Here is a 23,762-nt window from a genome sequence, read left to right on the forward strand (position 1 = left end):
GCCTCTCTCTCAAATAAATAAAATCTTTTTTTTTTTTTTTAATACCATACACTGGGTGGCTTATAAACAACAGAAATTTATTTCTCACAGTTCTGGAGGCTGGACATCAAAATCAGTGTGTCTGCAGATGTGGTGTCTGCTCAGAAACCACTTCCTGGTTCATGAATGGCTCTCTACTCACTGCAGCCTCATATGGCAGGACGGACACGGGAACTCTCTGGGGTCTCTTTTAAGTTTCACAGCTATTTTCTAGAAAGTGGGTCGGCGCCCATCAAGAAGACAGCAATTGCTTTGTACCGTACTACACCCAGGGTCTGAAAAATTGAGATCCATTTAGATTCTGTCAGTAATTAATTTATGATCTTGCACAGAGGGCTTTATAAGAAGGCCCCCTACTTCTGTATGTTTGAAAGTCATACAGTAGCCTATATCCAGGCAGGAAAGGTTCTATTGCCCAAAAAGCCGAAAATAAGAAGTTAAAGAATAATCACCTCTTGCTTTTAAAATACAGTCTTTGATGCATTTTCCAGCATTCTGAGGTGTTTTTGTTTTTGCTTCTTCGCGTCACAATAAACTGCCTTACATGTCCACTCAAGGGCAAAAAGTCGGCTGCCTGAGACGGCTTGTAGTCTCCTTCTGGTCCCACTTGCATTAAACAAATGGGACGGGGACTTATTGCTCATATCCCTCATTCATGTACTTCCCCTTTTCACTTACTGCTGTGGAATGCTACAGGGGAAATGCCGTGAAATAATCAAGTTTTTGCCCATTCACAGCCATAGTACAAAAACGGCGAGGCCCTCAAACTGAGCCATGGTCTGGCACACAGTACCCCCTGGTGATGGCCAGACCTCTGTGTCTGCAGCGCTGCTGGTCCGGGAAATGGGGTGAGCTCTTTGTCTGAGGTCACAAGTACAGTAACCAGCAGAGCGCAAGCGGGCTGTCAAATAGCAGAATCTGGCTCCCGGCGAGACTCACTATGCTGTGCCATGGACACGAATGGGGCCCCCTCCCTGCCTTCAAGAAATTTAGATCCTGTCGGGGAGGGGCGCCAGGGTGGTGCAGTCAGTTGGATTCTTGGTTTCAGCTCAGGTCCTGATGTCAGGATCGTGGGACACAGCCCTGCATCAGGCTCCGTGCTCAGCGGGGAGTTTGCTGGAGATTCTCCCTCCCTCTCCCTCTGCTCTTCCTCCCGCTCGCTCCAAAGTAATAAATAAATCTTTAGATTCTGTTGGGGAGATAAGAAAAATATGCAACTGGGGCCCCTGGGTGGCTCAGTGGGTTAAAGCCACTGCCTTCGGCTCAGGTCATAATCCCAGGGTCCTGGGATCGAGCCCTGCATTGGGCTCTCTGCTCAGCAGGGAACCTGCTTCCTCCTCTCTGCCTGCCTCTCTGCCTACTTGTGATCTCTGTCAAATAAATAAAATCTAAAAAAAAAAAAAAAAGTAGATGGTACCAAATACCATATATCATTATCATATAACAGGGCTAAAATATTAAGATCTGTAAAGATTTTTTTCACTTTCATCACTGCTGTATCCCCTACACCTAGAACAGTGCCTGGCATATGAGAGGCAATCAGTAGATATTTATTGAATGAAAATCAGATACAAATAGCAGCATAATTATAATTTAGGGGCAGGAGAGGCAGTACACCTGTGAGGTCAACAGTTCTTTATAAAAATGTGATCCTAGGGGCGCCTGGGTGGCTCAGTGGTTTAAGCTGCTGCCTTCGGCTCAGGTCATGATCTCAGGGTCCTGGGATCGAGTCCCACATCGGGCTCTCTGCTCAGCGGTGAGCCTGCTTCCCTCTCACTCTCTCTGTCTGCCTCTCTGCCTACTTGTGATCTCTCTCTGTCAAATAAATAAATAAAATCTTAAAAAAAAAAAAAATGTGATCCTAGGGGCGCCTGGGTGGCTCAGTGGGTTGAAGCCTCTGCCTTTGGCTCAGGTCGTGGTCCCAGGGTCCTGGGATCAAGCCCCGCATCCGGCTCTCTGCTCCGCAGGGAGTCTGCTTCCTCCTCTCTCTCTCTGCCTGCCTCTCTGCCTACTTGTGATCTCCCTACTTGTGATCTCTCTCTGTCTGTCAAATAAATAAAATCTTTAAAAAAAAAAAAAATGTGATCCTAGGGGTCCCTGAGTGGCAGTCAGTTAAACCTCCGACTCTTGGTTTTGGCTCAGGTCATGATCTCAGGGTTGTAGGATTGAACCCCACGTGGGGCTCCCTGCTCAGCAGGGGTCTGCTTGTCCCTCTCCCTCTGCTCCTCCCCGTGCGCTCTCTCTCTAAAATAATATTTTTTTAAATGTTTAACATAATCCTATTTGCTCCCAAAAAAAACCTGCTGTGCTGACATCAGCAGATGCTGGGGTATGGGTTGGAGTGGGGCAGTGGTTTGGAGAAGCGAAGCGTGTTGGTGCCTGTAGAGAGTGAGTGCTGTTGTAGATGAGAGCACACACTGGGAGCGGAGGACACTGGCCCATGGATCCCCCACTTGTAACAAAGGTGAGGGACTCTGCTCAAGCACAGTTTTGCATTCCTCATGGTTCCGGTTCCATCTGATGTTCTTCCTTGTGTGTTTCTTTTGCCTCGATTTCTTCACAGTGGGGCTGCCGGGGACCTGGGGGTTGGTCAGAGCCCCAGATCCCACCACAGGAGGCAGTCACACACAGCAGGCTTCCCTGACACAGGGCCTCGCTTGGACAGGAAGGCGAGAGAGGGGAGACCCTCCCAGCCTGAGATGGTCCGGCGGCTTGTGGCCCAGGGGCCACCATCCAGAGCAGGAGGGCGTCAAGGGACTCCCAGGAGAGAGCAGGCTGGAGAGGGGGCTCACGTGTCTAGGTGACATAGGGTGAGGAGTCTCTGGGCCACAGAGCTCTGAAGGACGAGACAGTCTGGGGGCTTTGTGGAGCTGGGCTGGGTCTAATCTGCTAGCAGACGTGGGGTCATGTGTCCCAGCGAGAGTCCCAGCAAAGTGGCTAAAACTCTGCTTTGTTTGGCTATTGAAGAAACAACTGGATGTATAAAAACTTGAGTTTGGTGTTGGAGGGCTTTAGAGGTAACAGGTCATAGCCTGCGGTGAAGAAAAAAACCGCCTGGGACAGTTATATCTGGTTATATTTTTGCGTGTCTTCGTCAGAGACTTTCTAGGTCCCTTTTTTCACCTAAGAGGAGGAAAAGTAGGTAGGGAGTAAGTTGAGCTGCCGCAGACGGTTCTCGCACCATCGATGGGGAGCGGCGCCTTGGGTTCTTTCTGGGCATATCGCACTCACACCACGCAACGTAAGGGGGAATGAGTGAATGTTGCTGATGTGCTCAGAGACTGGGGGAGAAAGGCCCTCTCTAACATTCGCTTTCTTGTTTTCTGCAGGTGGACAGCAGGGACTGGGCCCTTAATGGGAATACCCTCTCCCTGGACGAAGAAACGGTCATTGATGTGCCTGAGCCCTACAACCACGTGTCCAAGTACTGTGCCTCCTTGGGACACAAGGCCAATCACTCCTTCACTCCAAACTGCATCTATGATATGTGAGTATGACAGCGAGTGCCAGGGTGGGTCCGGGGTCCCATCTGCAGGGGTCCTGCAACCGATGGGGGCGTGTCGCGGGGAAGGCCACTCCCTCCGGGTTCCTGAGACTCCTCCCCCAAAGGCCTCGAGGTTAGGACTTGACACTCAGAATTTAAACAGCCCCTTCCCTGGCCTTGGTAGGCTCTGAGATGGCAAAGCGCTTGGAAGGGTCGAAATGCTCTGGAAACACCACCCTTCCTGGCTCCTGTTTGTGGATGCTTTTTTGTCCTTAGGTGGTCTCACTCTGTAAAGTTAAAGATAGTGTTATTTGAAAGATTAGAAAAATTAAAATTATTCTGCACCGTGGAGACTCGGGAACTTTTTGATGTCTGTGAAAGGAAGAAAGAAAAGAAAATGCTAAGCCTAGAGCCCAAGTTCTTGGTATTGGAAAAGACTGATTAAGTCAGAGTCCCCATGACTTGACAATAAAGAAGAAAAAAACACTGTGGCATGTTACAGTGTGGATAGACCTTGAGAACACTGTGCTAAGTGTGAGAAGCCAGAGTCTAGTGAGATGACTTGCCTGTTACAGAAAAATTCTTAGAGACAGAATACAGATCAGTGGTTGCCCGGGGGCTGGGAGGAAGTGGAGGGAAATGGAGCTGATGGCTAATGAGCCTGGGGTTTCTTTAGAGGGTAGCGCAGTGTACTAAAATTAGATAATGTGATGGTTATCCACCTGAAACCCCCTGAATTGTCTGCTTCAGGTGGGTGAATTTTAGGGTATACATTTGTTGAGTTGCATCTCCACAAAGCTGTCTTTCGAAGACTTTTAAAAAGTCAAATAGTCCTACCTCTCAGAATTTGAGCCTCCCCTTCCAGCGGTTCGCTGACCTCTTCTTGTAGACCTCAACTGATGGGGAGGTTACTATTATCCACGAAGGCAGCTATCTGGACAGACTGACATAGATATTATGAAATGAGCTCTCAGGTTCTGATGATTAAAATGTTTTTAGGAAGCCCAAATGGGTTTCCCTGTGACATCCAGCCCTTTGCTCTAAATATCTCCCTATGCACTATCCCAGTCTCTCTTTGACATAGTAGCCCTACAAATATTTTAGAAGCTTTCCTATGGCCCCTGAATGTTCTCCTTCCAAAGTCAAGCGTCTCTGACTATTCCTTGAAGAGTACAGTTGACATTCCTTAGACCATCGTCATTGATCCCCTTAGCTTGGCCAGAAAAATGCCTGTTCCCCCTGGGAGCCAGGCGGCTGAGTTCCACCTTTTCTGCTGAGTTATAGCTCACAGTCCCCTCCCCCCACCATCTCTTGCTTGCTAACGGGAGCAGGATCCGATCATGTGCATTTAATCTGTAGGAAAATTGCCAGGATTTGAATGTCCCTCCTCGCATCCCTGAGATGGCTTGGGAATGGTCCTGGCAGTGCCTTGCTCTCCTTGGCAGCCAGCACCGAGTACTGCAGCTCCGACTTCTGTTGAAAGGGCAGGTAGAAATGGCAAAGGACATGTGTCATGTGAAATGAAACTGATACTGTTATTAAATCCAAGGCTTTCGTGCCCAGTGTGAATTAGGCCAAAGCATCGTTCCAGGCTTGCACATAGCTTCCCAATGGTCTTTTAAAGCGGCAGTAACTAACAGTAGCACATGCTACTTAAAAACTACTCTTTTAAAACAAACGAGTTCTGTGATTTTGCTGCAAGGACATGGTTTTTCTCACCAAAAAGAAGGATGCGCAGGAGACAAGGGAGGGAACCAGTTGTGCAAAAATCACGTCCCCAGGCTCCTTGGGGTTATTTCCTTCCAGCCCAATGCAAACAAATGGTTATATGGGGTAGTGAGAAGACTCCCTAAAAAGTAAAATTTAAAAATCAGATACTGATCCATGATATTTATTTGCTTCTAGTATTATTGGTATCGTTATGCACACTTTAACATCGGCAAAACAATATCCCGATATAAGCTGTATCCAAGTGGACAGGCAGACACGAACTACTGCCCTTGTCGAACTACTGCCCTTGTCGTCCATAGCGGTGACATGTCCCCAAGGGCCCAAAGCACTGGGGGGGCAGAGGTTTGCTTTGACCACTCATCGTGCTGCTGGCATGGACTGGGACCTTTAGGCCTGTGCCCAGCTAACGGCTTCTCCTGAGTTCTCTCACTCAGGCCTCCCAGGATCTCTGCGGGGCAGCCTCTGTTCCTGTCCTCCCTGCCCCCATCACAGACCGGAACCGCGGAGCTCCCAGCCACAGCGGCTAAGTGTCCCTAAGGGTTGTACCCCCGTGCCGCCTGGGAGAATCGGCACCTGAAATGGAGTGCCTTCTTTTCAGTCTGCGCTTTTTCTACCCTCTGAAAAGAATGATAGTAAGCGGAAAAATGAAAGTAAAAGAGGATTATACCAGAAGTCTTGGGCTTCTCATGGAATTCCGTCAGTGTGCAAGAAGTTTAGCTGGAGCTCCACTTCAGGGATGTTATTTTTTTAATGCAATATTTTAATTTAGAGACAGAGTTGTGATTATATTTTTTTTTAAAGATTTATTTATTTATTGGAAAGAGAGAGACAGCACGAGCTGGGAAAGAGGGAGAGAGAGACAAGCAGTCCCTCCGCTGTGCGGGGAGCCCCACATGGGGCTTGATCCCAGGCCCCCGAGATCTCATGACCTGAGCCAAAACCAAGAGCCAGATTCCCAACCAACTGAGCCACCCAGCTGCCCCAAGTTTGAACATGGACTTCCCGGATCCCTGGTGCAGGGGTGTCTGTGATGGAGCACAGTATGAGAATTCTGCGCCCCGTGCACACTCACACACAGACGTGCTCACCCCATCACTGGCAGCAGCTCAGCCCTCACTTTGTGTCCGGCCCCGGTGAGGTGCTTCATATAGGGGACCCTGTTTTGTCACCCTGACAACTCTTACATTAGGATTGCTAGTATTACCGTGAACCTGTAGGTGAGGAAGGTGAGAGTCAGAGATACAGAAGTGGGCTTTCTGAGAGGGGGCAGCAATAGTGTGTGGAACCGGGACTCAGGCCAAAGTCTCTGACCCCAGGTCAAGTGTGCTTTCCAGGAAAGGTGACACCTAAGGGGGGTGGACATGGAAGCCCCTTGGAGTGGAGGGTGAGCTTGTTCCTTTGTCCTCCACATAGAAGGTGTCCCTAAACCGCAGACACACTTTTTCCCCAGCACCCATAGAGGGAACCAGCTGGGTACTTACTGTCACGCCCTGTGTGCCGATCTCGCTTAGGGCCTGGAAGCTTCTTCCTGTGGTGTCTCAATGTCCTTTGCTCAAAATGTGACTATAAATGAATGAGATTGATTTGACCAGATGCATATAAAGATAAAGTGAATTTCTTTTCTGGCCATGACTTACATATTTCCCTTCTGGGTTTCAGAAGCTGTTAGGTGAGCTAAATCTATTCCTTACCTGTGTCCTCCTCTCCTGCAGGGGCTGGAGGGGTGAACCGGGTTGGGAGCCTTTGGCACAGGAACACAGTCAAGAGCATTAGCCCTGCCTCGGGTTCCAAGACGCTCGAAGCTGCTCCCTTCACAAGATGCTTCATGGGGAAATAGTTAGAAAGCAGGTTGGCAGAGAGGTCTAGGCTTTGCTCCTGGAAAGAAGTCTTCATCTACTTTTGTGCTAGAAAATAATACTTCCTCTGTCTGTACAGAGCGGAATCCAGTTTTTCGCTTTTGAAAGTCCATGGGACCCTTCCTTACACCTTGCACAGTGCCCCAGTAAAGCCTTGTCCACAAGGTGCCACTGCCGGCCAGGTGGACCGAAACGCCTCCTGGCCGGGCTACCTCCAGTTTCTCATTGAGTCCAGGTTTTTTGTTGTTGCCCATGTTGTTGGTTTATAAATAGAGTGCCAAATACACTCAAAGAGGAAGATGGAGCAGTGCTTTTTAAACTTGAACGTGCGTGTGAATCACCTGGGGGAGTTGTTAAAATGCAGACACTGAGTCAGCAGGTCTAGCAGCGTGTCTAGCAGCTGCTAGGGAAGGTGAAGCTGCTGCTGGCCACACAATTGAGGACCTGCCCGGGGTGGCCAGGGGAGAGCTCCTGGACGATTGCCCCCTCACCCCCTCGCCCCCCACCCCCCCGCAGGCTTTGCTTCTAAGCTCCTGATCCGCCCCAGGAATGACCGTGTGCATCTTGATGTGCAGGTTTGTCCACCCCCGTTTTGGGCCCATCAAATGCATCCGCACGCTCCGAGCCGTGGAGGCCGAGGAGGAGCTCACCGTGGCCTACGGCTACGACCACAGCCCCCCGGGGAAGAGCGGGCCTGAAGCCCCAGAGTGGTACCAGGTGGAGCTGAAGGCCTTCCAGGCTGCCCAGCAGAAGTGAAAGGCTCAGCCCTGAGCTTCCGAGACCTGGAATAGAAACTTGGATCTATGCACTACGTTTTCCGACAACGGGACAACCAGGGACTGCTCATGCTGTGACATCACATCCTCTCACTCTGCGTTAGCAACGACTTTCTCGCATACTAACTAGGTTTGACTGTATTACTCATACCAGATTTAAAATTAGCTAGCCTTGCAACAACGTCCTACTGAGAGGTATTGTCGCACGCTTGACACAGACAGCGTGATGCTCTTGGGTGGTTCAAGCCTAAATCTGTACCACACTCAGAGATGCCAAATGATTAGACTGAAAAAGGGAAAGGGGGCTTTTCAGTCATTTGTAGTCTGTGGTTTTTCCATGAGCTTTTTTCCTATGGCCAACATAAAGTGTGTGTTCACACTTGCATACGGGCCGTAGGGAGGATGGAGAATTACTACATTTTTATTCTCTAAATGTAGTATAACTTGCCTTTTAACCTTTGATCTGTATCTTGCAATAGAATGGCTTTGGTTTTTTTTTTCCCCCCTAGCGAACAGAATCCCACGTTTTTGAGTCATTTCACCCGTCAGTCCCATTCTCTATCTTAGATATCTTTTACGAGAGAAAAAACTTCCAAATGGATTTCGTGTCGTGCCAGTGCGTAGGTCTCTCTGGTTCTTTCTATATCATTGTTTCATTATTACGTCCTAATATAAAGAACTGGCTCATAGGGCCAGGGTATTATTCTAGAACTATTATTCTCGCATGTAAACAAAGATACCTTGGCTTTAAGATGTGAGAAGAAATGAATTTACTTCATTTGCATTAAGTTATGGGAGAGTTGTAATACATACTTTAAGAAAGGAGAGAGGGAAATTAGTATTTCTAAGCAGTAACTGTGGCAATTTTGCAATCTCTTCAATAGTGCTAGTGATTTCTTCTCCTCGGGTACACATTAAATGTACATAACATAGAGCAGTCCGGCTTGGGGCGCAGTGCGTTGAATTCAGAAGTCAAACAACAACCTAGAATTCCAAAGTGGAATTCTAACGCTGAGGTGTTTGTTTGTTTTTTTTTTAATTGCTACTGTTAGGAGAGACATACCGATCACTAGGTGCAAATCAAACCTTAATGCTACAACTCTTCATTGTTATATTTTCAAAGCACTTACCTGCTTCAAAGCATTGTGAATTAAGAATAACACCTGTATAGTTTCAAAGCAATGATATCAATAGCATTTCAGCCATTTTGCAAGCCACGTGTAATCACAACTGCAGAAATAAGGCGAGAACCCCTGTTTTTTAGTTTAGCTGGTTAGGTGTATAATGGACCTGGGATGGCTCTGAGTGAATTCTGCAAGTTTGGGGCTTTCGTTGGTGCCCTCACCCCCAGGCCGTAGCTGTGTCGTCTTCGGAGGCCTCGACAAGGCTGCCGGAAGTGGTGGAGAGGAAGTGGTGGAGAGCGGCGGCTGCCAGTGGTGACACCTGTTGCCTGAGCCAGTCTGGGCTTGAAAGCTAAAGGCTTCCAAGCCACAGCCGATTGGGAGCTCTGGCCGAGCAGAGGTCGCTGGCTGGCAGCGAGGAGAGTAAAGAAATGGGCAGGAAGGAAGTTTTTGCTGTTTCTTAGCAGGTACGCATTGCTCTTAGAAAGAATTCAACGAAAGTGCTTGACCCAGGGCTGCTCACAGTTCAGGCAGCCCCTGAGCACGGGATTCGGCCCTCAAAGACAGTGACAGAAGGGACCCTTCCGTCCTCTGCAGGGCCAGGCTTCCCAGAGCTCCCCTCCTTCCCCGGGGGTGCCAGTGCACGTGGCCAGGGCAAGGTGTGCGGCTAGCCAGCAGTGGTCTCCAGGAGGTGGGGTGGGGGGCAAGTTGATGTTCCCCACGTGAGAAGTTGTCAGGACTGCCAGAAGGATCTCCCGCAAGGGGAACCCAAGTAGGATTTTTAGATGATAACGCCCCAAGATAGGATAGCTTCTGTTCTGTAGAAAGAGACCGTTCTGCAAACTGTGACAGATGGGCAGTCTCGGGACTTGTATTCTGACGGGTGCTTTCATTCAAATGCGTCCCAAAGTGAGTGACTGTCTTCAGGAGAAAGATGGCTTGAAGTGGCCCCGGGGCATTTGGGTGTTGGAGCCAGGTCCGTGAGCAAGGTCAGGATGGAGCCGGCCACACTTCCAACACAGCTTCGCTTTGAAGGATTTCATTCCTGGTGGTGATACCATTCTTGTTGAGGCTGCAGGACGGGTATAATTTCTGTCCTCATGGGTTACTCTGCTTATCCCCCACTCAAATGGAATCTTCTTTTTTCCTTCCTTTCTTTTGATCTAAGGGATTGAAGAGTCGTAAGTAGTAATTAACCATTGAATCCATTTTTCAAATTAGAAAGTGAATGACAACACCGGGTTGAAAACCCAGCAGTGTGTCTGTGACCTTCAGACAAATCAGAGGAAACACCACACCACGCTGAGCCTGTCTGTCTGTCTCCCTCCTTTCTTCCTGCGTCTTCTGGGCCTTCTTTCTCCTGTTCCAGCTCTTCCCATCCAGTCTCTCGCCTGTGAGAATGCCCGGATGTCCCTGTCCCGCTGATCTCTTGCTCTTTTCCGTCCTCTCCTTCCCCATTCTGAGTGTCTCTCCTCTCCTGCTAGGCCCTCGGTGTGTACCTCTGTGCCTTCACTCTGTGTCTCTGCCCGGCTTTATGGCTCCTGCTCCCCGCCCCCCGCCGCCCCGCCCCTCCTCCACTCCCAAATGGAAGACTTTGTCACAGAGTAGAATCCCGAGGGGGCCTTGACATTCACTGTGTTCCGCAGGTAGGTGAAGAAGTCGCGGGGGGTGAGGTTCCATAAGGAATTAACTGGTGAGGAAGGAAGGGTTTCTCCTCGTTTTATTTCTCTACCGAATCTTTACATCCACCGTGGAAGGAAACGTGTCAGGAAGCAGCCGAATCTGGCAGTTTTATGGGCGCGATGATCACAGCAGAACTGCAGAAGATTCCATGTGGTGGGGAATAAAGAAGTAACCTCGTGCTCTCCCAAAACGCGCCTGGCCCCTGCGCGTGACGCCACGGTCTCAAGGAGGTTCACTCAGAGCTATCTCATTCCCACCCCTGCATGACTGGCTCTTTCCTTAGCAGCTTCTCTGTGACAAAATAGTCTCTTGTGTTAGAGTTAGGAATAGGAACTAATCTGTAGGAGTATGTCCCCACGTGGACATTTGGACGGCCTGACAGAATCGCTGTGAGGACTGAATTTCTGACCCAAAGCAAAGAGGAGACAAAGAGGCAACAGGCAGGGAAGACTTGAGTTCCGTAGTACCTATTCTTGTTTTAACCTGCTTCATCACTGGTCTGCCTGAGAAACAAAGGAGGAAATTCGCTTTTCGAGACCTCTTTGAACCTGTCTGGGGCATATTGTTAAATGTATTTGCCTCCCAGGGGTTCTTCCCACTTGAAAAAGGATTTCCTTGTCGCCAACAGCCTGGAGAGGCCGACATGGAGGCAAGTGTCACCATTGACAACATTTAATTGTGACCATTAAGATGGCAGTAACTGTGAACAGTGAATTCAAGGGTTGCCTTCTCAGTGAGACAGTATGTGGCAGTTTAGAAACTTTCCTTTAATATATAAAATTTTAAATCACTCACTGCAAAGTGCATTTAAGATCTCCCAAGAAGGTAGAGTTTTCTGTTTTGCCTTGTTTTAAAAACCGTTGCCTCAAGTTTCTGTCTTAAGAGTAGTGATTTAGAATCCAGACATCTTTTCTTTTAGAAAAACAAGCAAAACTATGTTGCAAGACTGATAGGTGTAACGTTTATTTGCCGCAGATCAAAGGTTCACAAAATACTTTAAATTTACATCTACTTGAGGTACCTTGATAGATGGTTTGTGGTTTTTTTTTTTCTTTGCTCTTTCCCTTCAGGAATTTGGAGCCTTGGTGTCACTTTTTTATTTAAAAAAAAAAAAAAAAAAACTAAATTGTGATAGTTTTATTTTGCCAAATGTGTGCATACATATTCAAAGCAATGAAACTATTTCAAGCCATACAACCACAGGGGTGGAAAGAAACCCTTTTCACAAATTTTAATGTGTTTGTATGTAAATAGATGTTTGTATGAAATATTTTCATGGTAGAATGAATATATTTAAATGAAGTCGAATTATTCCAGTGCTGTTTAAACAAATTACAAAATTTTTGGTGAGAATCCTCTGAGTCTATCGAGATACAATGCAGATCAATTTTGATTTTTAAAAAATCAAAAGCCTACAAATAACTCTGACTCACGGCAACTTCCCTGTGTGGTTGCGTCTGACATGGAGAGAGCTCGTAGGCTTCCCCAGTGCCTCAGCCGCTTCCTGGTGTAAGTTAGGTGCTCATGGAGGTGTGTCTACCTTTAAGTGACGTCACTCCTGGCCTCCGAGGGCCCGCGAGTGAATTAGAGGCATTAGAGACACTGGTGCAGTTATCCAGAGCACAATTTCTTTGCAGGGCAGCAGAATCCGAAGCCAGATATGGCCACGTGAACCTCGGAGCTGGGTTTTCTGGCCACCATCAACCGCCACCCTTACTGCCTAGTCACATGTGTCAGGGAGGCTGCCCTCAGTGGAGTTGGGGTGCCAGCCCCAGGGTGGAACTTCACGGTTTTGCCAGCCATCCCCGCCTCCTGGCCTCCACCTCACAGAGAGGAAGGAGGAGGGAGCAGCTGGCAAGGGGCCCATTTCTCAGCACAGTACATTTCCTGTCTCGGCTCTGGGAGACTATGCACCCAAGCACCAAACTTCCATCCAGAGAGAGACGTCCTCGGATAACGCAAATCCCTTGCTTCCTCTGTCTGTGACTTTACACACTGTTGTTAGAAGTCGTTTTAATATCAAGACCAATCACATCTCTGGGACATACCTCCCAACTCTCCTGACTCTTACGTTATTAGAACACTCCTTTATAATGGTATTCAACTTGAGTGGGTTGTTTTTGTGGTTTTTTTTCCCCCTCTGCTTTGGTCCTGGATATACGAAATGATAAATATGACAAAATTTTCACTGTGTCTACTAGCAATATGTACACACATGCCAATGTATCTTATCATAGCGACTTGGTTATATTTTGGGTTACTGTAATTAACCTTGATTCTTGTGTTGGGAAACCACAGGGATGTGTGATGCCTGCTTATCATGGAAGAAGTTAGGTTCATGGTCTGAGCTCCCTCCTTCAAAAGGTTTCCTCCTGGGTTTTCTATGTTCTCTTTTTATCCTAAAACGTGTTTATTAGGTTGTGAGGTATGTTTAAGGATTGGAACCTAGGGGTATGCTTTCATCATTTGTTGAGAGCAAAAGTTAACCCCATCACCGTTAACAAAAGATTGGTCTTTGTGGAATTTGAACTAAATCTATGAGCCTTATTCAAATATCTATAATTCTATGATTTTTTTAAATTATGGGAAATTAATGAAAGATGTTTACATGAATAATGTTTGCCCTTACTGTGTTATGAATGAGTTTTTTGTAGTGTGTCTGGGTGCATGTGCAAGAGAGTAGGAAAAATGTTTCTGAAACAAAACTTGACAAATATTTGTAATGAAAAGTAAATTTAAAGATTGCTATAATTGCGCTATAGAAACAATGCAAGTATTAAACAAAATATACAATCATCTCTCATTGTCTTCCTTTGGTTATTGAGGGCAGAAAGATGGTAACTTTCTTTTTCTTTTTCTTTAATATATATATATATTTTAAAGGTTTTATTTATTTATTTGACAGAGAGAGAGAGAGAGAGATCACAAGTAGAGAGGCAGGCAGAGAGAGAGTAGGATGCAGGCTCCCTGCTGAGTAGAGAATCCAATGTGGGGCTCGATCCCAGGACCCTGAGATCATGACCTGAGCCAAAGGCAGTGGCTTAACCCACTGAGCCACCAGGTGCCCCTTCTTTAATATATTTTTAAAAAGATTTATTTATTTATTTGAGAGAGACAGGGAGCAAGAGTGGGGGTGGAGGGAGGTAGAGGGAGAAGCAGACTCCCGGCTGAGAGGGGAACCTGACGTTGGGCTCCATCCCAGAACCCTGAGATCATGACCTGAGCTGAAGACGGGCACCTAACCACCTAGGGACCCCATTATGACATGCCTACCTACGTGTTTAAATTACTAAGCAAACTTTACATTTTGAGTTGTTTTAAAATGTTATCAGCCATTTACCATTTTCAAAGCATAAGAAGAGAGAAGAGAGGAGGGGTGTGGAATCTTTATTTAACCTGACTTCACATACACCTGCGAATCCAGAAGAATCCTCAACATCAACCCAAAGTCTAGTTAATTACGTTAATGTTAATTAAGGGCATTAAATATTAATGAAATGATCAGGAAATAGCTGAAGGAGGGAATGCTTCAGCACACGGTTTAAGGAAGATAATAGGAATTTTATTAGATGTAGTAGACTTGGGTCCTCTTAGGACAGCTTTGAGCTCAGGAAACCAGGAACACCTTGTTCGTCCCCAAATCACAGCTCACGTTCCCAAACTCACTACTACAACACTCCCAAAGAACAAAATCCAATGACACACACATACAAATAGTGCTTTGTATCAGTGGTCCCTTGTGCCCAGGGACCCAAAACAGTGGTTTCTGGCAAGTGCGACATTACTAAGGGAGGTGCAGTTAGGCATCAAACCGAAGCATGCTGTGAGACCTCCGGCTTTATCTTCCCTCCCTCCGTTGACCAGTCTTTGATTTGCTCACACTTCCTTCCACCCAAGGAAGGAAAGGGAAGCAGGTAAGACAACTAAATCCAAACTCACCCCGGTCAGCTTCATCACCCGGATGGGGACACGTCCGTGTCTGGATCTTTAAGACAGAGTGTCTCCCACTGACCCACAATATTAGTATTCTTCCTCCTTGCAGAAGAAACGGGGATGAGATTAAAATTCTAATGCAAATTGGGTAAGTCTGAGAAGCTAAAAATCTCAAAAGTAAAGATCAGGCAACTTTTTGGGTATGAAACTTGGTGTGAAGTCAAGGGTGGTAGAATAAGGTAAGGGGAGGAAGACTGAGACCAAAGTATTTTAGTCTCGGTGGTCGTCCCACATATACTTCTCACTAAATGTCTGCCTTGAGGTTTTAATGTTCCAGACTATTCTGCCTGTTGGTTCATATTACACTTGAAATTACTTCAGTGGCCATATCCAGAATGAGGTAAGTCATTTAGAAGGATTTTATGCTATACTCAACATTTATTCTTTTTTAAAGATTTTATTTATTTATTTATTTATTTATTTATTTATTTATTTGAGAGAGAGCACAAGAGAGCACCAGCAGGGGAGCAGCAGAAGGAGAGGGAGAAGCAGGCTCCCTACTGAGCAGGGAGCCTGATGATGTGGAATGGGGCTCCATCCCAGGACCCTGGGATCATGACCTGAGTGGAAGGCAGATGGTTAACAGACTGAGCCACCCAGGCGCCCTTGTGCTCGACATTTCACTTCAGCTCAGCATCTGACTGATTTGGGGTAGTTCAAATAAGAAAGTTTTGCCCCCAAACGATTTTAGAAAACTGCTGCCTTTTATGTAAAAACATAATGCTAACTCTACAACAGTATATTGGTATATGTTTTTCTTAAAATTTGGTTTCTTTGTGAAAACCAGAAGCCATGGTTTTGAAATTAGAGCTTCGCTTCTTATAGTATATATAGAAAAAGATGAATGGATTTATCTAGCTTGCTACTAAATTTTTACTTCAAGTATCAGAATGCTTCCAGCTTCAAGAAACATAAAAACCCAACTCAGTATGGCTTAAGTGATAAAGGAGACTTATTACCTCACATAATAAGACCCTCACATAGGGCGCCTGGGTGGCTCAGTGGTTTAAGCCTCTGCCTTCGGCTCAGGTCATGATCTCAGGGTCCTGGGATCGAGTCCCGCATCGGGCTCTCTGCTCGGCAGGGAGCCTGCTTCCCCCTCTCACTCTCTCTGCCTGCCTCTCTGCCTACTTGTGATCTCTCTCTCTGTCAAATAAATAAATAAAATTAAAAAAAAAAATAAGACCCTCACATAATGAGATGCTGTTGGGGGACCCTGGAGGTGTTAATTCAGCAGCTCAGCCAGGTCCTTTCTATCTTTCCACCCTGTAATTTTCAGCTTGTCAGACTTACCCTCAGGGACCCACCCACCTCACAGTCACAGCATGGCTGTTGCAGTTCCAGACATCACAGCCAGCATCTGGTGGGTGAAAAGGAAAGTCTCTTCTCTCTACCACCGAGATAACCTAAACAAATCACTTGCAAGGGCCATAGGGGTGCCATGATTATCTGAGGGAAGCATAGGGCTGTGTAGAGAGAAGTGGGTGGCCCAAACAAAGATGGGGTTTCCCAGCAAGAAAGAAAGGAGAAATGACATTTGGGCTGTCCACCCACACAGTATCTGCCTCATCTGCAACACAGGTTTTATTTTCTTTGGAGAAGAAAGGAGGTTAGTCTCTTTAAGTAAATAAATGAATTTTTAAATTCACATGAATTTAGAGTATTCTCAAGTGGTGGGTGTGGGACAAGTTCTAGAGAGATACATTCATGTAGAGTTTATAAGGCGGTTGTAAATGTTTAGATGATTTCTTCACAGCCATATGATGTGAGTACTGCTATTAATCCATTTTACAGAAGGGAAAACTGAGGCACAGAGATGTTAAGTAACTTGCAATTAAGAAGTAGTCATGGAAGGATGAATACCCAACTTTTGTAGCAATATGGACGGGATTGGAAGAAATTATGCTGAGCGAAATAAGTCAAGCAGAGAGAGTCAAGTATCATATGGTCTCACTTATTTGTGGAGCATAACAAATAACATGGAGGACATGGGGAGATGGAGAGGAGAAGGGAGTTGAGGGAAACTGGAAGGGGAGATGAACCATGAGAGACTATGGACTCTGAAAAACAACCAGAGGGTTTTGAAGGGGCGGGGGGGTGGGAGGTTGAGGAACCAGGTGGTGGGTAATAGGGAGGGCACGTACTGCATGGAGCACTGGGTGTGGTGCAAAAACAATGAACACTGTTATGCTGTAAATAAACAAATAAAAAATAAATAAATAAATTTTACCACACCAAAAAAAAAAGTAGTCATGGAAGTAGTAGAGGCAGAGTATAGGCTGGGCTCTAGGCTGTTCTCTTAACCACGGCAGATGGATGGTGGGAGCGCCTCTCTCCTCCTTCACATGCTAAGGCCATCGTTAACATCCTTAATCTTCCTTTCCCTTGATCATTTGCTTAGCCAACCAATCAACTGATCCCACAGATTGTAGTCCCTCCTTAAGCCGATCCATGGGACACCCAGACCAGCTGCCACCAAATTCTCACCAAATTCTGCCCGGATCCAGAGCTCCCCCTTTCCTCTGCCTGGATCTCATTTCCCATCCTCACCCCCACCACGTCACGTGAAGCTCCCTTAGAGACGAGGCTTCACCATTCCTGTGGGTCCTTTGTGGCCCTGGGAGGGCCACGTGCTGCAGAGGAGCTGGGCTCCACAGGCAGACTGGTTTTTTGCTTCGTATTTTTGTTTTTTCCTATTTTGCCCATCCCCTACCTTCTCCTTTCTGGCAACCACCAGTTTGTTCTCTGTATTTATGAATTTGTTTCTGTTCTGTTTTTTGGGTGTGGGTGTGTTTAGATTCTGTACATAAGTGGAATGAAATGGTATTTGTCTTTCTCTGTCTGACTTACTTCACCTCACACGATAGACCCTCGGCCCATCCCTGTTGTCACAAGCGACAGGATTCCGTTCTTCTTGATGGCTGAGTAGCGTCCCACTGTGTCTACACACCACCTCTTCTTGATCCATTCTACAGTCTGTAAACACTGAGGCTGTTTCCGTATCTTGGCTATGGTAAGTAATGCTGGAATGAACAGAGGGGTGCATGTGTCTTTTCAAGTTAGTGTTTTGGTTTTCTCCAGATACATACTCAGAAGTCCAATTGCTAGATCATTTGGTATTTCTAGTGTTAATTGTTGGAGGAATGTCTAAACTTCCATAATGGCTGCACCAATGTATACACCCACCGGGCATGAGGGTTTTCTTTTTCTCCCCATCTTTGCCAACAGTTTTTTTTTTTTTTTCTCATCTTTTTGACCCTAGCCCTCCTGATAGGTGCAAGGTGACAGCTCAGTGTGGTTTTATTTGCATTTCCATGATGCTTAGTGATGTTGAGCATTGTCTCATGTGTCTGTTGGCCATGTGGATGTCTTCTTTGGAAAAATGTCTATTTAAGTCCTCTGCCCATTTTTTAATCAGATTGTTTGCTTTTGAGTCAGCCTGATTTTAATCAGCTTTGCCACTGTCTACGTGACATCAGGCTTTAGGTTGCACTCCAGCAAATGGGGATAAACCCTGCCGCACAGGGGTGCTTTGGGATTGAAGAGACTGAGTGATGCGTGCTGTGCCCCCCTCCCTTCCTTCCTCAAGGGCAGTCACCTGCACCTCCCTGTGTTTTGAAATGCTGGGCTCTCGCCCTTCTAGGGACCCGGGCATGTCTTCCTCCCCGGTAGCTGCCTGGCTGCCTCCCATCTTCAAGTCCTCACTGAAATAAATAGGTCTACCTTGGCCACGCCACATTAACTGTAACCCCCTTGACCCCCAGAATCCCCAAACCAACTTGCCTTCCTTCCTTGTTCTCCATATCACCCATCACCTTCTAACTTACTATCTCACGTAGCGATCGATCATGTTTGTTTATGGTCTCCTCCCACTGGACTGTCAGCTGCAGGCGGGCGTGGATTCCAACCTGTTTCATTCTCTGCTGGATCTGTAACAGCTGGTGCTCCGTCAGCAGTCACTAAATCCCATGAAGGATGGGGACAGAGCAGGTCGTAACAGTTAAGAGAACTTGGGCAACCACCCTGGGTTGAAAACCCAGCTCTGTCGTGCCCTAACTGTGCAACGTAACTTCCTGGTGCCTCCATTTCTTTATTCATAAATTTGTAAATTTTACAATTTTTGTAAAATTGCACTAATAATGACACCTGGAGAAAAAAAAGAGAAAGAAAAAGCTTGTGTTTGACCCATGGCGCGGGCTCACTAACCATGGCTCTCCTGCTTTGGAATGCCACTTTCTGGGCGGAGCCAAAGCCTGCCTCCTTCGGAGAAGTCCCCAGTGAAGACGCCTTGCCCTGGGCAGCTCGCCTGACTCTCAGGACCCACCCTAACTGGTTCCCCTTCTCTGCACCCCACAGAGGCCGAGAGGCCATGCCAAAGTGTGTGCTGCGTATTCTAGACTGCTGAACGAGTGAAACCTCCAGGTTGCTTCCCACTTATACGACAGGCTTTGGGGAACCAGCAGTGTATCTTAACTGGATACGTACAAAGCAGTCTCCAAATATTTGAGATGAGAATGACTGGGCTAGAGGGTCTTTATTTTTAAAATTGTGTTCTCAGTTTACTCATCTGTTCAACACCGATTTCTTTTTTTTTTTTTTTAATATTTTATTTATTTGACAGGGAGAAATCACAACTAGGCAGAGAGGCAGGCAGAGAGAGAGGAGGAAGCAGGCTCCCTGCTGAGCAGAGAGCCCGATGCGGGGCTCGATCCCAGGACTCTGGGATCATGACCTGAGCCGAAGGCAGAGGCTTTAACCCACTGAGTCACCCAGGCGCCCCTCAACACTGATTTCTTAAGCTTTACCATCGAACGGTCACTATTCCAGCACATGAACAACCCAGCAGTGAACAGGAACAAAGTCCCTAACTGGTGGGGACACTGGCCAGGGAAATGCTGCGGGACAGGGAAGGGAGAAGGAGCGTGGGAAGAGGTGTACAGTGGCAAAATCGGGGAGCCCTCACTGAGGAAGGGAGAGTGCAAATCAGGGGGCCTGGGGAAGGTTTCCAGACTCAGGAGGGGCTGCAAGGGGCCAAGCCCTGGGATGGGCACTTGCCTGGAAGGTCCAAGGACAGCAGGAGGCCAGGATGGCTGGCGAGGACAGGGTTGGGTGATATGCTCAAAGGGAGAGCAGGAGCCATTGTAAGTACTTTGGGATTAACTCAGAGTGTAATGGGAAATCAACAGATGATATAAAATACTGAAGTCTTTTTTTCAAAACAAACCGGCATTGTCTAACTTTGTTTACTATAGTTTCCAAAAACATTGTAAAAATCTTAATTGCTGTGAGCCCACCACTGGAACGCTCTGATCAGAAGAGGCGTTGGAGGGCTCTGATCAGAAGAGGCGTTAAGAGCTACTCTCCTGGGGCACCTGGATGGCTCAGCGGGTTAAGCCTCTGCCTTTGGCTCAGGTCATGATCTCATGATCCTGGGATCGAGCCCCATGTCGGGATCTCTGCTCATCAGGGAACCTGTTTACCCTCTCTCTCTCTGCCTGCCTCTCTGCCTACTATGATCTCTGTCTGTCAAATAAATAAATCTTTAAAAAAAAAAAAAAAAAAAAAAAAGAGCTACTCTCCTATCGCAGGATCACTCTGTCACTCTGGCCGTTGACCGGCCGAGAACAGACGGTAGTGAGTGTGGGGCCAGGCAACAGCACAAAGGACAAGACGATGGTGGAGGCGAACAGAAGGGACAAAGAAGTGGTTGACTCTCAGACATACCGTAAAGCCGAAGACAATAGAATTTGTAGAGATGAGATATGGCGTTCTTTTCAAAGCCCTGTTTTATTCTTATCCGGATATGGGGAGGCGGGCACACCAGGAGACAAGTGCCACTGGAAAACAGTTGGCTCCTTGGAACTCACCGTTCCCAAAGGAGAGGGCACCACTGTGGAGCTGGCACGGGGCTTGGGGACCAGGGGAGAGTGGGTGGCGGCGAGGAGGCCACACGAGGAAGACTGACTATCGGTCACAAGGGAACAGGGGAAAAGGTGTCCAGGGACCTTTATTATGATCTGGGAGGGGAAGGAATGGGCAAGGCAGGATAAGCAGGTTTAGGATCGACTACTCTGAATAATTTCAGCAGGCTGTGGGATGCAGGGGGCCTTCAGCTGCACGGTGCCCGGCGTGGGGGATACTGGCCCGCCGAGCGCCAAGGAAGAGCCTGGAAGACCGTGTACAAAGCAGCCGGGTGTGGTGGGGCTCTGCGGTGCTCGCTGGGCGTGTAGAGGGCAGAGGTTTGCTCTCTCTGGGAGCTGGTAGCCCAGGGCGGGTCAAAGGAAGAGTAGAGGAACAAGCTTAATACGTTGGGAAGTTAGAAAAGTCGAGGCTGACTCCGAATTTTGGTGTAAACAACTGCAAGAATGGGCTAATCACTTGAGGAATAACTTCTGTCTCCATCGCTGATCTTATCTCACTTGCACTCTCCCTGTTTTTATCTCTAGCTCCAAAGCAACTCATTAATTCTTCATGGTCCAGCTCCCTCTTGTGGTAAGGATCTGGTACTGTTTCTGACCTGAAACTAAAACAAAAAGAACTTGAGCAAAAAGATTTAATACACTGCAAAGACGAGCATAAGCCCTGTGCTGATGTTTACCCCCGCCATCAAGTGGGACTTTGATGAACCAACTGAAGACACCACTTTCAGGACTTTTTTACTCTTCAAATAAGCCCAACTCTTTTCAGAAGAGCCAGTAACACGTTTGAAGCCTGCAGTAAACTAAGTTGAACAGAACTTGTTTATTTTTATTATTTTTATTAACATATAATGTATTATTTGCCCCAGGGGTACAGGTCTGTGAATCGTCAGGTTTACACACTTCACAGACTCACCATAGCACATACCCTCCCCAATGTCCACAACCCAACACCCTCTCCCTACCCCCTCCCCCCAGCAACCCTCAGTTTGTTTTGTGAGATTTAGTCTCTTATGGTTTGTCTCCCTCTTATTCCCTAATCCCATTTCCTTCCCTAACCCCAAACCCCCCACTCTGCCTCTCACATTCCTCATATCAGAGAGATCATATGATAATTGTCTTTCTCTGATTGACTTATTTCTCTTAGCATAACACCCTCTAGTTCCATCCACATCGTCACTGCAAATGGCAAGATTTCATTTCTTTTGATGGCTGCATAGTATTCCATTGTATATATACACACCACATCTTCTTTATCCATTCATCTGTTGATGGACATCTAGGTTCTTTCCATAGTTTGACTACACGTGCCCCTTCAGATCACTACATTTGTATCTTTAGGGTAAATTCCCAGTAGTGCGATTGCTGGGTTGTAGGGTAGCTCTATTTCCAACTTTTTGAGGAACCTCCATGCTGTTTTCTAGAGTGGCCGCACCAGCTTGCATTCCCACCAACAGTGTAGGAGGATTCCCCATTCTCCACATCCTCGCCAACATCTGTCATTTCCTGACTTGTTAATTTTGGCCATTCTGACTGGTGTGACGTGGTATCTCGTTGTGGTTTTGACTGGTATTTCCCTGATGCCGAGGGATGTGGAGCACTTTTTCATGTGTCTGTTGGCCATCTGGATGTCTTCTTTGCAGAAATGTTTGTTCATGTCTTCTGCCCATTTCTTGATTGGATTGTTTGTTCTTTGGATGTTGAGTTTGATAAGTTCTTTATAGATTTTGGATACTAGCCCTTTATCTGATATGTTGTTTGCAAATATCTTCTCCCATTCTGTCAGTTGTCTTTTGGTTTTGTTGACTGTTTCCTTTGCTGTTCAAAAGCTTTTGATCTTGATGAAGTTCCAATAATTCATTTTTACCCTTGTTTCCCTTGCTTTTGGCAATGTTCCTAGGAAGAAGTTGCTGTGGCTGAGGTCAAAGAGATTGCTGCCTGTAGAACTTGTTTATTTTTTAAAACAAACAAAAGCATTTCATGTCATGTAGCTCTTTAAAATCTCTACCTAGCTAGAGCACAGTTTTCTGCAAAATATGGGTTATAAATTCATTAGTCCTGAGTTAATCTAATCTTGTACTTCCCTAACCTATCACTTCTCTTTCTTTCTCTTTCTCTTTATTCCTCCTTCCCTCTCTTTCTTTCTTTCTTTCTTTCTTTCTTTCTTTCATGAGTCAACCATGAGTTGTGGGAGAGTCGTGGATCACCAGGGAACATGACCTCCTAGGGAACCATATGCACAAGGTATGCAGAAGCAAATGCAAGTGTTTAAGATACCTTGACCAATGAGCAGCTTCCCGAGTTTCTTCTAACCTCTAGAATCTAGCTCATAGCTGCAACATAAGGACACGGTTTCTCCAAAACAAGAGAATCTTAAGTAGCTTAAAATAAATGGAGTTGGGGCACCTGGATGGCTCCGTCGGTTAAGCAGCTGCCTTTGGCTCGAGTTATGATTCTGGGGTTCTGGGATCGAGCCTCACATCCGGCTCCCTGCTCAGCGGGGAGCCTGTTTCTCCATCCCCCTCTGCAGGCCTGTCTGCCTACTTGTGCTCTCTCTCTATTTCTCTGTCAAATAAATACATAAACTCTTTTTTAAAAATTAAAAAAGGGAGTCATATTCAAGCTCACCATGTGAGCAGAATATACACTGGGCGCAGCTTTGTCCATCCGTACCTATCAAAATTGGTCCTTGAAAGGAAAATAACATCCCAGTAGTATGGAGATATCAAGAGAAATTTCTCAAAATTTCTTCACACAATAGAGCTATCCAAAATTTAGCACCTGGCCTGTGTGTGGGGGTGTGTGCGTCCGTGTGTGTGTGCACATGCGCGTGTGTGTGCATGTGTGTAGTGCATGGTGTGTGTGTGTGAGTGTGTGTGTGTACTGGAACACCACTTATGTACGGAAGACTTGCAGCCCCCATGGCTATGTGGAACAGAGCCAGAAATCTGAAAGCAAGTGTCTTCTGAGCCAATAGCTATTTCAAAGTTCGTGCCCTTTGTTCTCTAGAACCTCCCTGACACAGGCCCTGTGGAACGTCAGCCTTCCAGCCTCAGAGCCTCTGAGCGGTGAGAGGTGGGAGGCAGCAAGAGAGAGTGTAGGGAGAAGCATTAGAAAGTGTGGCTGGCGCTGCCTTCGGCTCGGGTCATGATCTCAGGGTC

At 46.8% G+C, this 23,762-nt stretch overlaps 1 protein-coding gene across 1 annotated transcript in view; it reads left to right on the forward strand.

Annotated features, from left to right (window-relative positions):
• Positions 1–13,488, forward strand: part of SETD7 (SET domain containing 7, histone lysine methyltransferase) — a 46,620-nt gene extending 33,132 nt beyond the window's left edge. The window contains exons 7-8 of the mRNA XM_045995004.1: positions 3,369–3,526; positions 7,686–13,488. Of these exons, the coding sequence (XP_045850960.1) occupies positions 3,369–3,526; positions 7,686–7,866 (339 nt within the window). The 3' untranslated portion in view covers positions 7,867–13,488. The remainder of the gene's footprint in view (positions 1–3,368; positions 3,527–7,685) is intronic.
• Positions 13,489–23,762: the final 10,274 nt, after the last annotated feature.

This window comes from Meles meles, chromosome 2, assembly GCF_922984935.1.
Source record: "Meles meles chromosome 2, mMelMel3.1 paternal haplotype, whole genome shotgun sequence".
NCBI lineage: Eukaryota > Metazoa > Chordata > Mammalia > Carnivora > Mustelidae > Meles > Meles meles.